The sequence below is a fragment of the Vanessa cardui genome, chromosome 1 (assembly GCF_905220365.1).
Source record: "Vanessa cardui chromosome 1, ilVanCard2.1, whole genome shotgun sequence".
NCBI lineage: Eukaryota > Metazoa > Arthropoda > Insecta > Lepidoptera > Nymphalidae > Vanessa > Vanessa cardui.
In genome coordinates, this window is record NC_061123.1 from 15,295,231 (window position 1) to 15,311,939 (window position 16,709).

At 31.7% G+C, this 16,709-nt stretch overlaps 2 protein-coding genes across 4 annotated transcripts in view; one reads left to right on the forward strand and one right to left on the reverse strand.

The window, feature by feature from the left end:
• LOC124539862 overlaps positions 1 to 15,678 on the reverse strand; it is a 123,707-nt gene extending 108,029 nt beyond the window's left edge. For 2 of the 3 annotated variants that reach the window (XR_006967119.1, XM_047117515.1), the window contains exon 1: positions 15,528 to 15,678. The gene's annotated coding sequence lies outside the window, so the exon portion shown is untranslated. The remainder of the gene's footprint in view (positions 1 to 15,527) is intronic. The other variant, XM_047117256.1, reaches the window with a different exon arrangement.
• LOC124540470 (proteasome subunit beta type-2-like) lies at positions 1,574 to 8,067 on the forward strand. Its single transcript, XM_047118113.1, has 4 exons — positions 1,574 to 1,722; positions 5,160 to 5,353; positions 6,473 to 6,635; positions 7,785 to 8,067. Exons 1-4 carry the CDS (start codon positions 1,611 to 1,613, stop codon positions 7,943 to 7,945), a joined length of 630 nt encoding a protein of 209 aa, XP_046974069.1. The 5' UTR covers positions 1,574 to 1,610; the 3' UTR covers positions 7,946 to 8,067.
• Positions 15,679 to 16,709: the final 1,031 nt, after the last annotated feature.

Here is a 16,709-nt window from a genome sequence, read left to right on the forward strand (position 1 = left end):
GATCGTAGTATATTTGATATGAGTATTGTACCCGTGCGAAGTCTGGGCGCTTCGCTATAAATATATATGACACTTGTTACATAAGTCAAAATGGATTAAATACTCTTTGTTCGACAAAATTAGGTAATACGAGGACATTCACATTATAAATTGCATAAAAAAATAATTAAAGCGCGTGGAATTCGGCAAATGTGAAAGACACGATTTGTTTTGCGTTATGTACGTTTCACTAAAACTTACGTATAAAACAGCTACGATCAAATTCGAATATCAAATTTTTACCGAACGCTATACAATTTGTAAAAGAAAATTCAGCACTATCAATCTTATGTTGTTTAATTAATTAGATAATACGATACTCTACACCATTTCATGAATAAGCTTCATGTGTAAAAGGGCCTCTTATTATATCCAAGTGTTGTTATAATATCATCCTTAATATTAAGTATATAAGAACGTTATTTGTCGAGTGTCAACGAGTGATAAGAACAGCTAATATTGACTGTCAACACTACGCGTTGCGACGCGTAGATGTGTTTCGTAACGAGGAATTTAGATAGTCATCGTAAAGTAGGATTTAGGCAAACTCAACGGGGTCGTAAACAGAGGACTTGTTGTCTTCTTAACACAGACTCAACATTGTTTTAGTGTCGTACGTTTTTAACAAGGTATTGATTGAAAAATGATTTATCATCGCAACAAAACATTATAACATCGTAATATTATTTTAGAGCTATTGTTACCATCATAATAAATGTATTTTTTATCTTAATAGGCAAGCAAATCAGTCCTTTAATCCTCCTACCACGGTCAGCACTGCTATAAGAAATTGGCGCTTTAAGTAGTATAGTATGAACATTTTCAAGTTTAATGCGTGACCAACTTTAGAAACTAATATATTACGCCCTTTGTGCCTATTGTAATAATGCCACACATCCTTCACACCGCAACACAATACAATTAACACAATCACAATATTACTTGTGATTAACTATTTAGGAATAGAATATGTGTGTTAATAATAATAATAAGAAATGTACCCTATTTTTAATTAAATATAATCTGAATTATAACATATCATACATTAGGAGAGTACGTAATGGCCATAAGTCAAAAAGATTTATATTTTTTCATTTATTTTTTATTGTGATACCTAGATGGGTATCTAATAAATTCAAGCTCCCATAGGTACAATAAGTTATATATACAGCTTTCAGTCTGGAGATCAGAATACAAAAATCTTGTTTTATTTACCTAAAAAAAGTTAAAACCTTCGGTACTACTATTTCATGCTTGTATTCTACATATAAACCTTCATCTTGAATAATTCTGTTGATTAAAACTGCATTAAAATCGGATCTTGCTTTGTGCTCTGTAGAGATTTATTATTCCAACATTTTTTTGGATTAAAAATATGACAATCATTAAAAAAAAAACCGAACTAAATGAGATAGAGCCCTGCACTAATTAAATTTAAAAACCTTAAAAAAATTACCATACAGAATATTTGTTATCTGTCAATTTTTGACAGGATTTGTGTCGATAATTATATTTTGTTTACGTATATTTAATATTTAATTTATATCTATTAATAAAGTTGTAAAATCCATATGGCTAATACGAGTTTAATAATTCAGTGCCTCCTCGGAATACAATGCAAGGAGTTCACAATCATCGCCGCTGATCAAATGAATATACAAAGCTTCATCATTATGAAAGATGGTGAGGAAACATGTAATTACATAGCACGAAACATATAACCTTCAAATATTTGAAAATGAAGTCTAAAATATTTCTCAAGAATCGACCCGTCAAATTTATAATAATTTTTCATTATATATTTCTGTAACCTTTAAATTTACGTTGCTCATCAACTTTGAAACTTGATGGTCGTCTTTAATTTCTAAAAAAAACTCTAGGAAAAGACCGACTTAAGCACTTCGCATACTTAGATCACATTCAAAGTTCAGTGGGATTTGTGACAATTTTCAAAAAGCTCAGAGATCATGTGCCAACATGACATGAGTAGTTACGATTACTTCGATACTCTTCCATTCGATTTTCACTTGAGATTTGGAAGGTAGGTTCCTAATATGGTATACTGTTGCGGCGCTTCACTATATATCATCGCGGGGTGCGGGGACGCGCCTACCAACTACTTCACTTGTCGTCTCGACTCGCGAGCGCGACACATCAATTCTTCATCTCATAATTATTATTTACTTATCATTAATACAAGTATTGATTAACCACAGTCTTCGTTATTTTTACAACCACAAAAGCAGCTATCGAAGCTAACAGTATACACATTCACTAAATAACGGTTTTTCTAAACTCCACTAATAAGGATTGGGAGTTTTGTTTTATATATTTCCCGCAACCGCCCGTAACCAATAAATTTGATCTTGGAGCAAAGGTTTATATTTATGTGCTCTGACATGAAAAAAGTTGTGGCAAATAAAGTGTACTAGACAATAAGAGATGTGCGCAAAATTTCTATTATTTGATCGGAAAGATATGACCCACACTACTATGACTAGATGCAGTTTATAAAATAGGTATTATTTGTACGAGGTTTTTTAATTATTTATTTATAAAAGATAAGAAGTATTGTGAACAATTTTTAGAAGATTTGAAATCTAATGGCCTAAGTTTGTATTGGCTTACATTACGTTTAAAGTATAACGTAGGTACGATGATAATGTGAAAGCCGTATGTCAATTCAATTAGTAATAGAAAACGAAAATTAAAACCAAACAGAAACTTTTCCCTGTAGATTTGTATGATTAGTGAATATGTGGTTTTTGGATCGGTGAATATTGATATACCCTTTATTTAAGATGTGGTTTTGATAACACCAATGCAGTATATAATTAGTAATAGAAATAGTTTATAATATTGTTGCAAGGTTGAAACATATACTATAGTTAGGAACAACAAAAATTAAATATTCAAAAGCCTCGTTACAAAGTAGGCATACATTGTGAGCGGTAATTGCATACATAGTTTAAACAATATTTATAAAATTATAAATTTATTGTTTTTTATAAAATGCGCTTTATTATCATTAAGAAAAGGTAAAGGCTTTGGCTTTACGCTCTTTCAGCGTAAGTGTTTAACAAGTTTGCTACTTCCGAGTTGTTTTTGAGATATTGTTGACAGCCCCATCGTCGACGGGGTTTAAGAGAACACAACATTAAAGAATTGATTTCGCTGTTCTGCAATATTTCTTGTTCATTAATAATTATGTCGTCAGACCGATTCCGGTCTTGGCCACCAAGGAAGGCCAAGAGAGATGGGTTTCTTTAACAATCCCATGGGAATTTAAATTCTACGCATTTGAAAAGAGTTCTGTCGATGTCAACGACTATGAGCTTTCAGAAACACGGTACTAATTCCCCGACTCCGGGCTGTTAATGCGAATTACAACAGCAAAACTCAATAGCTTTATCGCCGCCTAGGGGAACCTAGAACCTCAAATTCTGGGGTTTACATCTAGATTTTATATTATTACTAAGAAGGCAAATGATGACGATAATGATTGTACAAATAATCTATAAATAAATACGTAAAGATGTCCTCACCGTCGCTTTAATTGTTTACATATAAATAAAAGCCATGCAAGTAGCATATGAGTTACGTACTTGTGTGTGCAGAACAAGATTAATGTACGTGAGTAGGTCTCACGTATAACCTGCTTTGAAATCGTTTCAAAGCAAATAAATATTAGTATAACACGAACTTTTATTTAAATTTGTATATTAAATCCAAGCGCTATTTGTAAACCAGTTAAAACCAAAGTTAAGAATGCGTTATAAATTTTCTATAAAGTTCTGCTTTATATGTATTAACCAATGCGGCTTGCTTTGTGTATGTATAAGCGTGGTGAAATAAGTAGTAAACCTTCTCCATAAACAAGAGAGGTTTAGGCCATCAGTGGCATATTTAGTGGTAGTTATTTTATGCGTAATATATATCCGTTAGTATATTATTAATTTTCAAATATATTTTTTGTCTTGCGACATTTCTCCCATTTAAAGGAGTTGATTGTTATGTAAGACAAGAAAGTTGTATGTCTTTCCTTGGTGTTAAAGTTTGCTTCATTCTAAATTTCATAAAATTCGGTTCATTGGTTTGATCGTGAAAGAGCGACAGACAAACGGACAGACACGAGTTACTTTCGCATTTATAATATCTGTATATAGATTATTATGTTCTACTAGAATCATTAACTGAAATATTCATTATATATATGTATATAATCAAAACACAATGAGTTTACCCTTGTAAAATAACTGCCAAAAATATCCTTCCGTTTTGAAAATAAATACCTCAAACCGGGAAGAATCGGAAAATGAAACTCAGCGGTTTCTTTTTCATTATTATTACCTCGCTCGTGATAAGACTTCAGGTAACGTCGCGAATCTTAATTTAGAATATTATGATAAAATCAATGCCAGTCAGCGACCTTGCAGGGTCACCTCGTTCCCAATGCAGTGATAACGAGTTACTATTATGTTTGCTGATGGCTTCGCCTGCGGGTCGTATTACTTCAGATTAGTTCCGTTATCACGTTCAGCGCTGCGGTAATTTATCAAATAATAGACCTGCAATGGCGCAATGATTTAACTGAGTTAAGGAAACATAAAAGGTGCCCTGACAATGAGGTGAGAGGTGTCTTCTGAGAATGAGCCAGTGGACTGGAAATGTTATAGTACACAAATGTCCTCATTCCCTAATGGGACGAAATGTAAAAACTGTCAATCGCTTTACTTGGTGCTGCTACTGAGAAGTTCTTCACATCAATCCCAAATCCCAATAATTAATTTAATTTACGCTTCTGTGACAGATCGGACAGAAGTGACTACCATCGCCTATGGACCTCTGCATCACTGGCGCGTTTGCCGGCTTTTAAGAAATGAGTGCGCTCGTCTTAAAGATTTCAGAATTGTTAATTACTAAGATAGAGTTCATGTAACACTTAATAAAAATTGACAATGCTCCATTTTTATAGACCTATGTATTTAAATAAGCATTGCTCATAATCTTACATCCAATTAAGAATATCAGTTGTGTACAATAAGTCCAAGTGTTAACTCAAGATTAATGATATTTGCGACAACACACTTACAGTACTTAAAATCGATATGTTGTTGCAGATGCGGATAAGCTTATTGAAATGTCAGAGAGATTGGTGTTGGGTGTGAACGGAGACACTGCGGATACAACGCAGTTCACCCAGTTCGTGGAGAAGAATCTACAGCTGTATTCGATGAAGAATAAGTACCAACTCGATACACCAGCGGTTGTGCACTTCACGAGGAAGAGTATGGCGGATGCTTTACGCGATGGGGTGAGAACTGGCCTATATTAAGTATCGGAACTTACGAATATTACCCTAGACGTCGAACTTGTGTTTAAATTACATTCGATGCTAATTGGGATGGCACCTACCACCTACGAATGGTAAAAATTTCATTGATTTATTTATTTAACTCGATACAAAAATTTATTATTAATAAAAATGATTCAGTAATTTTTCTTCGACCTGAAAATTTTTGGGCCCTTTGACGTTTTTTTAAAGGTTTTATTACTCCAAATCAATTTTTGAAAATCACTAATTGATGTAAGAAGATTGTGGCAATTAACGATTACTCGACAAACTTTCATAGATACCTGAGTTTACTAATTTCTAAAAAAATATGAAATATAAAAAAAAGTTTTAAGAAACCCTCATAATAGTAATTGCGACATGCACAATTCGTTTCACTATTTATTACACGATCATTGCTTACCCGGTTACACGGATCGTATCATAATGTAGGTAATCTAAGACCACGTCTGTAGAATCGAAAACCACTAACAGCCTTACTAATAAACGTTTTACAGTGATTGTGTTGTTACACGATGCTGCATCTTCTCCTTTTATGAATATCACTAATAACTTCTGGGTTTTATTTAACTATTCGACGCTCGCGGCTTTCCTCAGATTTAAGCTGTTGTCTTCTGGTGTTAGGCATATGTCTTTTCTCAGAGCTCAACCTTCAAACCAAGTTTCGTCAAACTTGGAAGTAAAAGAGCAACGGATAGATTGACGTATAGATATAATTATTTTCGCATTTATTATATTAGTACACATTAATTGACAAATATACGAATTGTTATAATTATATAGTTATCTGGGCCTTAACCTTCGGGCGTACTGTCAAATATAATAGATACTATTATTAATCGATATATCTAATCAATATTTCTTTCAAATGTTGGTGGAAAATGTAGGTAGATAGGTAGAGAAATTATGCAAAAACAGTAAGATCTCACAGGTACAGGAAAATTATCGAATTATTTACAAAACAAACAAAAAATACGACTACATTTTCTTGAATCTCTTGGCTTTTGATTGAAAAATTCAATGTTTAAAAGCAACGACTCATAATTATAGTTGAAGTAAGATCGTATGTTTTCGATGCAGAATCCACGTATGCTGAACATGTTAATTGCGGGATACGACGAAGATAACGGCTGTCAGCTGTACACAATGGACTTTTTGGCGACCTGCATGAAGGTGCCGTATGCGGCTCATGGTCTCGGCGGACTCTTCGGCATTCCTATTCTCAACCATTATTATAAGCCAAGTAAGCTGATACTTGTTAGACAGTCTTTCTATTATCACATACAAAATAAACAATTATGTATTAGAATTTATTTTTGAATGAAACATTTAGGCATTATTTAATAATAAAAAATCTAGATGTGTCTTGCCACACCAGTTTGGAAAGAAGTTGCATTCGTTATAAATTGTTTTAAAAAGCCTCACGTGAATTAAAACAATAATAAGGAATAATTTTAAATAAAACTATTTATTAAAGAAAGAAGAGAAGGTAAGATTGCCTGTGCCTGGGTGCCACAGGGTCAGGTAAGATAAACGAGTTTTGCCAGTTTACACTACTTTAAAAAATATAAAAGTAATTCGTTTCAAAAAAAATTGTGACTAAGATAATAATGTTTTAAAAAAAATGATAAGACTAAATTAAAAATGAAGGTGTTATACACATCTGTTTAACCCGTAAAACCGTGAGCCGTAACCAATAAAGACGTGATTATATGTTATGGAATAGTGAAAACTTTACATCTATGGTGAAAACACTACATAGACACGATCACAGCGATGGTCGGTGTTTTTTTATTGAAGATTGTCATGTCCTAATCTTTTCTTATCAGATCTTAATGTAGGTACATATAAAACCGTCGCTTAAAAATATGTATTCATTAATAATCCAAACTTTCGGGTCCAATTTAGAAAAACATGTCTTCTTTTGATTATTTTCAATAATAGTTACTAAATAATCATATGATAGATTAACATTTTTCAATAAAATCCTTATGTAATTTACTATTAGTTAAGTTCAGTAGTAAGAAAAGGTTCGCCACCTAAAGATCTATTTTCATGTGCTCAGTATGAGCGATAATCTGCTTTACCGATCGAGAATATATGACACTGAGAGGGGTGTTTTGACAATTCAGTAGAAGATATCATATCTAATTTAAATCTGTAATGACTAATCACTCTATTTAAAAAAAAATCATGTTGATATAAAACTAGACGTCCAAATATGTTAGGCTATTTTGAACCAAGTCAGTTTAGTGCTTTTGTTTGAAAAGGTACCAAGAGTTTACGACTTGATAAAGGTATGAATTTGAAAACTGACGAAGGTTTTCTTACTCTGCCTGCGCTTGTACATATTTATATTTTTCTAGCTTTTGAATTAATTATGCTTGAACAGGTTTATCGGAAGTGGAAGCGTATCACGTGATCAAGCTGTGCGTCCGCGCGATCCAGAAGCGGTTGTTCATTACGCTGCCAAACTTCCTCGTGAAATCATTGTCCAAAGATGGCGTTAAAGTACTTCCCGTTATCAATCCAGCCACTTTTATGAAGTCTTGAACATGTTTGTTGATGTTGACTAATCGTTGATGTTACATGTACATGTTATACATTGTTTATATGTGTGTGTTTTATATAATTATATTTAGAATGTTGATAACGATCTCGTACAATTTTTATATTTATATAATATAAATGTATACCTATTAAACATGTTTTAAAGATTGTATGTATGTTTTTTATTTGAAAAGGTAATTAGAGGTTTCGTCATCATCCCGCTGATGGGCTAAGACCTCCTCTCCCTTTGAGGCGAAGGATAGGAGCATATTCCACTACGCTGCGACAATGCACCCGCATTGTCGCAGCGTGTGGAATACACATGAGACAGAATTTCTATGAAATTATACACATGCAGGTTTTCTCACGATGTTTTCCTTCACTGCCGAGCACGAGATGAATTATTATAAACACAAATTAAGCACATAAATATTCACTGGTGTTCGCCTGGGTTTGAACCGGCAATCATCGGTTAAGATGCACGCGTTTTAGCTACGTAAATAAACCCTAGCGAGCGTAAAATACCCATAATTTGTAACCTTAATTTTCAATAAGACAACAAGAAATAATATAAAAAAAAAAAAAAATAATTTATGATTATTAATGACGGTCGGTACAAGTTGAATACAATGAATATTCCGAAAATCCATCAAACGTAACATACTAAGGTTTTAATTACTTACACAAAGACATCAAAGATACCTCGATATTAATCTCTTTGTACATCGTATATAAAATTTGAAAGGAAATCCAAACATTGCGTGTCTATATTTTGTAAGACTAAAATAAATGTTTATTTTTAAACGAATATTTTTTCCTAACTCCATGCAATTTCATGTAACCGAAAATATTAACTCATATCATCCTCCTGCCCTTTTCCCAATTTTATTTGGGGTCGGCGCAGCATGTCTTCTCCTTCCATACTTCTCTGTCAGACGTCATCTCACAAGTAACATTCTTTCTAACCATATCGTCTTTCACACAGTCCATCCATCTTTTTCTTGGTCATCCTCTACCTCTATATGCATCCACATCCAAGCTCAAGGCCCTCCTCACAATATGTTCCTCATTCCTCCGCATTACATGCCCATACCATAGCCGCCTTCCACATAACTTCTCCACATAAGAGGAAGTTTGAAAGTGACACCGATAGCACTTTCAAACTTCCTCTTATGTACTCATTCCTCACAGCATTCTCATCTCCGCAACATGCAATTGTCTTTCAGTCATCCCTTTTGTAGCCCGAAACCGAAAATATTAACTGAAGTTATTTATTAATTTCAAATTTAAATTTCATTTACTCATGTTAGCTACTGATGATAAAGGAAATGTTTTCTCTTGATTATCGGTTCACATCTTCTACATAGCCTTATGCTCAAAAATTCTATTTTCATTTGCCATGTAAATATAATCACATGCAAATCAGCTCATTATATAGTTATTTATATATATGTAAACTGACCACGTCATCAATGATAATGTCCCACTCACGCGAGCCACATTATCACCTAGATCGTAATACCTAACACTGGAACAGAGATAATATGTTTTACAATTATGGAAACTGTTGCCTAGACTGAAATCGCCTAGATTGTCTTTTCCATATAATTCGTAAAAGATAACCTCAAAACATTATATTCATTTTGGATTGCAAGTATAGTTCGCTAATAAAAAGTTTCAATAAAATCATCAATTAAAAGTATTCCTATAATTTTGATTCCGATGTTATTTGCAATTGGAACCACACGCCCCAAATTTAAATAACTTTAATCAAAACTATGTAAAAGATACACCAAAGACCTAGACGACAAGTCTATGCTGACACAATTTTCCAAAGAAAATAAACACAGATGTACTATAGTTTAGTTAATCTAGTGTAAATCGTTTAGAAATAACAACCAATCAACCTGCTTGCGCATTTATCAAAGAGTCAAGAGTTCATATTAATTGCTCATTGAGAATAGAAAGTATGGAAATAGAAATGTTTACGTCTACTGGTTTTTATTTTTATTTGATCAGAGGACAAAAGTTGTACATTACATGTACATTGGTACAATGTATTAATGAAATTTACTTTAACTAATTATCACCGCGAAATTAAAGTGGCTTGTAAGTATTGAAAAGTGTATCTTTGATGTACAAGCTTGATTTATATTAAATTGCATCAAATAAGGTTCAGTAGTATTACCGTAACGTCAGATAAACAGAGTTACTTTCGCATATATAATATAAATAAAGATGAATCATGTTTTAATTAATTCAATATTATTTATTGGTAAAGAAACTCTCATTGTCTATCACTTAAATTATCAGTAATATATGTTATATAAGATACACATGTAGCTTTATTATAAATAACAATTGGGCCGTATATCTTCATGTGTAATGTGACATTGTTTGTGTTCGTAGAATTGTGTGCAGACAGAACAAAAAAGTATTAAGTGCCAATGAATATATTTTTTAAATCTTACTTTCTGTAATTTAACAGGCTCCATACCCAAAAGTTCAATTTCAAATAATTTTATGTGTCGTTTACACTCTTTCAACTCCGCTACCTTCAAATGTACTTTATGTAATTTACTATAGACACGAATATCAACGGCAACGAAACGTCAACGTATTATGTATTTAAAGTGATTTTCCTTGAATGTGGGGATTTTGAAACGCAAATTATGCTCATTTATGTTATTTACTTATACACTAACTTGTTGTGATATTGCCATAAATAAGATCAGTGTGATGAAAGAGTGTGATTGACTTTACGCCGTCATTGTGGTACGGGAGTGTAACATTGTCATTTTCCTAACTACTGCCACTGGAAATACCTTGAGAAGAAAGCGTAATAATATTTCATTTACTTGACCTAGTATTAGAACTTGAAACTTTAGATTGTACAGCCTCATAACTATAGCATTTTCCAATCGAAGACAATCTATTTGAACCAACCTTACAATTCCAAGCGGTTTGCTTATAGCTTATAATAGTCATTATATTAACTTCATGGACATAAAAGCGCCATTCATTCGGAAATCCATATTAAATACAGTAGATTATTTCAGATTTTATCACGTGAATTCAATTTCAAAGACGTTTTTATCCATCTCTACTCTTCCTGTAGCTCGAATAGGATATACAAGGCAGACTTAAATGTTCTTTAGCACTCGAAACTAAGTTGAGCATTATTGTCGATCCGTTGAACGGAATGTAGTAGTGGCGTGGAATCTTCGTCGTTGAATTTTGTTTAAGTCTTACTAATATCATTTTAATTGTATCATTATATCAACTTTTGGTATGAGTTATAGTTATGATTTTTAAATAAAAAAATATACTGACTGTCGATTTGACTAATAGGCTATTTGATAATGCGAAAAATAAATTGTGAATTATTGTAATCACTGTATATTATGAGTTTAAAAATGGTTATTTACTAACGAAAGTTTAAAATAATACTTAATTTATTCAAAAATCCATAAAAATTGGAAATTTTCAAACGTTTGTCACGTGACACAAAACGCTTCTGATTGGCCGGGCGTACGATGAAGTCACTTTCTTATAAACCTTAACATTTTTCTACTATATGTACCACAGATTAAAATACAGGAAAGTGTCGTCACCGACCCCATTGCATATTGTCCAAGTAGCGTTTTTGAGCGCTATTTAAATATGGAATTTTTAATATGATATTTTTCGGCAAATATGTACTAGAAATAAAAAAAACACAGCTTTTACTGGGTTCCTTAACTTCTACTAAATAATATAAAATGGATTTTAAAAACCAGTCAAATGGCCTATTTCAATCACGGTAAATCTCAAGGCAGATTAAGCCACTACGCACTATTTTAGTGCACAAGTACGTGTGCAAGAGCACAGATTCATTTTGTATTCCCTTCCTTTCATCATACGATAGGACCGCGAATCCGACACGACAAGAAAGAGTTCAAGCGTGTAGTGTAAAATAGTTATCACTAGTCATGACCAACTGACGGTCGGAACACATTCACCGGCCAGACTTTAGTAGGTTCTGCTTCGGCGCACCCCACTATGGTTGCTAAGTAACTAGATTACAAGACATACAATGTTGGCAAGTAAACGAAATAAGATTTGTTTCTTTTATGCGTTAGAACAATAAACAATTTACATATACATGTGCATCTTGAATCTTCAATGTAGAGCAAAATCTTGATGAAAAGACAACTATTAAAACGAATTACTTCGCGTCAGAATTTTGGATGCTATTATTTGACGATTTATTGCATGTATATATCACCTTTTTTGTGGTTGATCTTGTGAAATGTTTCACGAATTTGTAAGGAAACCTTTGCGTCCAAAGAAATCTTACGGGCTTTATATCTAGCTCTAACAAAAGTTAATCCCTATTTTTATTTTTTTATTGTAAACTATAATAACATAAATATACTTTATTACAATGTTCTGTCACCTATTTACTTCTATCGACTAAGGTCATATTTATATTGAGTTTATATGTATTAACAATACTGGCACATAATACGCAATGGTAAAAAAATTTAAGCATGTTTGTATTTCGAATGAAGCCCGTAAAAAAACATTAAAGAAAAAGTTAATAGAAAAAAATATTAGTTGGTTTATGATACAATTTGTAGAAATAAAGTGCAATGACTAATGTTTTGTCGTGTATATTTCGACGCAAAGTCAAGGCACCACTATACACTTGCGTATATATGTAGGCACGACTGGCATTAATATAAATTGACGTCATAACAAACTGGAACTGTTAGCATTTCTTTTTATAAATAAACGTCAATATCACAATGACTTAGCAGCATAATAGGTAGTGAAATGTCTACACTAAGCTCATAGAGATAATCAGAGACGAGAATAGTGAAATTTATGAAATACACACGAATATCGTACTCATAATTGAATTCGGCGTACACTCATCAAGAGAATGTACACTTTCGAACATGTTTTACTTTCGTTATCGATCGACATCGCAACGTCTGTTTGCATAACACAATCAACTACGACATAAATCGTATCTACTTAATTTTTACTAGCTTCCGTCTCTACTTTACACGGGTACAATAAGGTTTCATTACACCTTTTAGATTGAAAAAAAAATAAAAAAGATTATTATTATAATATCAATGTGTGATACGTGTAAGCCTTTTTAAATCACTCTGTATAGGAATTAAAACCTCGTTAAAATTCGTTAGGTTGAAAAGATACAAACGTAAAGAAGGTGGGTGCGGCTTTATTTTATATAATGCAGACATGGTTAATTGATGGATAGAATCGATTGGGATATGATTTATTGCCCAAATTATTTTTAAATCATTTCGATCTATTTTTAATCTGTGTCCTATTGATGGAGTTTCACATCTGTTTATTAATTTAAACTTTATTGCATTCCATAGGAAATTAACTATTACGACCAATAAATAACGAAATTCACTAAGTTTATTTTGAGACTACAAATGAGATTGTTTTTATGTGTTCCTAGTAACAATAAACGTGTTTTTTTTTAATATTATTTTTTAATAAAATAATAGAATCAAATATTATTGACAATTTAATAATAGTGATAATTAAGAGTATATTTATATGAAGCAATTTCAATTAGTTGTCAAACTGATAAGTTTGTTTTTGACACACAAAGCAAAAGTTTACTTACAAAAATAATCAACGATTACATTATACATAAAATACTTGTATCTGATTGAGGAATGATCTGTACCGTCAATCCATTGTTTGATTATTGCCACAGTTTTTTGAAACTATGTAGTTAAATATTAAAATTTTTATCAACATTTATTTAACTTTACATTTCAATTTCCGAATTTTATAAATTAACTTTTAGATATAATTGGATTCGATTTCTTGATTTAGTTTCATTTAAGAGCAATAACGTATTTCACTTATGATGAAAACATTTCTTTAATATAAATGGAAAGTAATAAAAACTATGTAATATTTTATTAAGTACTTATGACGATGGAAATAAAACACTCGAATTCGTATGTGATTACGCTTTCTTAAATTTGCGTAGCACAGACTCAATTATATACAGCCAGCGATGCGGTTAATTATCTTTCTTCGTTTATAACGACGTTAAATATTAACAAATACCGTGTATTTAATTTGTTTAATGATATTTTGTATAATTTGCCTATTTTCAGCTTCTGCCATATATTAAAACCTTATCCTCTCCCAATATTTACTTAATTTAAAAAAGTAGAATTATACATACTAATGTATACATTTTTGTATAGTGACTTTAACAAATAGGCTTGATGTTGGTTATATATCTGGCCACCTACAAATGCGAAGCGTTTAACATCTTTCATTGACACAAGCTCAGTAAAACATGTTACATATCAACTCGTTGGTCAATAGAAAAAAAAGATACTAGGTTTTGTCCGTAATTACACTAACTCACTAACAGATATCGAGCATCCAGAGGAAAGGACGAGGGGAAGTAAACCTTATTCGTAGTAGAAAAGTCAATTAAATAGTCTCTATAACTAACTATTACAGGTTTTGTACAAATTATCTTGAAACATTTCAAACATGCTTCATTTTATTATTTTATGGTTAATGATAAAAGTAGTGTGTGCACTATAATAGAATAGAATAAACGTGTGCTTTTATTCTTGAAAGTTTATTTTCTCTATCATTTTATAAACTGATTTTGAATCGACGTATCTTACTTTATGATACCGGTGTGAGTAATTACAACAACAACAACAACAGCCTGTAAATTCCCACTGCTGGGCTAAAGGCCTCCTCTCCCTTTGAGGAGAAGGTTTGGAACATATTCCACCACGGTCCACGCTGTTCCAATGCGGGTTGGTGGAAGTGAGTAATTAATCAAACATTAAATAAACTATATTCTCAGACCTTTTCAATTAGATATTTAATTTACACGTCTATATTTTTTGATAAATATTAAATTGAAATTTTATTGATAAACTTTTGTTTACATTATGACACTAAAAAAAATAATTGAATTCTAGTTTTTGCTCGAGTAGTAAAAACTAAACAATGTGCAATACAGATTTAATGATAATGGGACCTTGGATACTGTACTCAAAGCAAGAAAAATAATGGTTTTATAATAAAAGAATAATTGAAATTGTTTCGTTAAAGTTATAACCAAACAATAAAAAAATATCCAGGTATACGAACGAAATGAAAACCTGTTCCTTTTTTAAATCGTTTGAAAATGTCTAGCTTAGTATTGAAAGTTAAAAAGATCAGTAAAAAGGTTCTATATCTTTTCATAATTTCTATTATTAGACTGTTGTTTTTCATGATTTTGAGTCACATTTATTTTATTAGTATTTTCTTATAGTACTTACTACAGTAAAATGGTTTTTACGAGGATTCGAGACTAAAATATAATGTTAAAAAATTGGCGTTTTTAAAACTTTGATATACCTTCATTATAAAATTTTACTTACAAGTTATTCCGAATGTAATATATAAATAATGTTTTAATTTATTACTAAAATAAATTGATCACACTCTGACCTGTCTCATACTATTACATAATTCATCACTTGCACATTACATACAACAATAATAATTTATAACACACACAAACCACGTGAAATCGTAAAATAAAATTCATGAATATAAAAAGTCGAGTCGACAAGTCGAAAAAGTCACTATCACTTGTACAATAAGACACAATTTCGAACGTCGGTGAACGGAAAGTAAAGACGCGGGCGCACGCTACACCGCGCAAGCGCAGATGACAAGAAGGCTGTTATCATGAGACTGAAGTGGTGATAGTGTAACCATGAGAATAGAATTATTCAAGACAGTGGGAAGGAAAAAGACATTTGAGAAATAATGTAATTCCTTCAATTGAATTTTAATTTAAGACGCTGACATGTAAGTTTACCAGTTTCAATTAAATAAGGATAGGGGGTGACAGTGTATCTAGTGGTTTTATTAAATTTTTGGATACGACTTTGCGTATTTTGACTTATTTTTCCGTACTCAAATGTATACCTAATTCAGGGCTATGTGTTTAACCATATAGAATTAATGTATTATATAATAATGTATGTAAAGAAGCGTTTTGAATTTAAGATCACCCAATATAAAATTGTGAGTTTTCGTTTGAAATATCTTTATTTAAAAAAAAGAAACGAGAAATATATTTATTTTTATATGATTAAAAATGGCTTTCAAAAAGTTTAAAGTTCGTCTAGTACTGCTAGAATTGTTATCTTGAAAAAATTCAAACATATCCTTTGTTACCCTTGATTTTGAAATTAACTCGATCAAATACTAACTATAGGTATATATTCGAAAGGTTACCTATGACGGAAGTTCTTCTTCTTCTTCTTTCTTAATTCGTCTCATCCTCACTTCAAACCGACACATAACATAACTCAGTGGATATTTTCTATAATAATGTACAGCCATTGTAAAACATTTCTTTTGTGGTATATTTATAATTGACATAATTTTATGGGCATATGTATATGACGATGTGATAAGTGAACCTAATTATTCAGTTTATGTTATCTCTGTTAGTAAATATACTTTCGCTATAGCTGTTTATAATTGTATAGCAACTAAGTCACTGTTAAGTCTTTTTTCAATGACATCATTGTCAGTGGCGGATTTACAAATTTGCCGGCTAGTAGGCTATTAAATTTTTGCCGCCCCTACTGACATTTGAAATTCAATACGTTAGTTTAGTTCACAATCAGATTAATTACATTTTCTCTGAAATTGCAACTTTATGATTTGTGTTCTATCGTCCTCATTA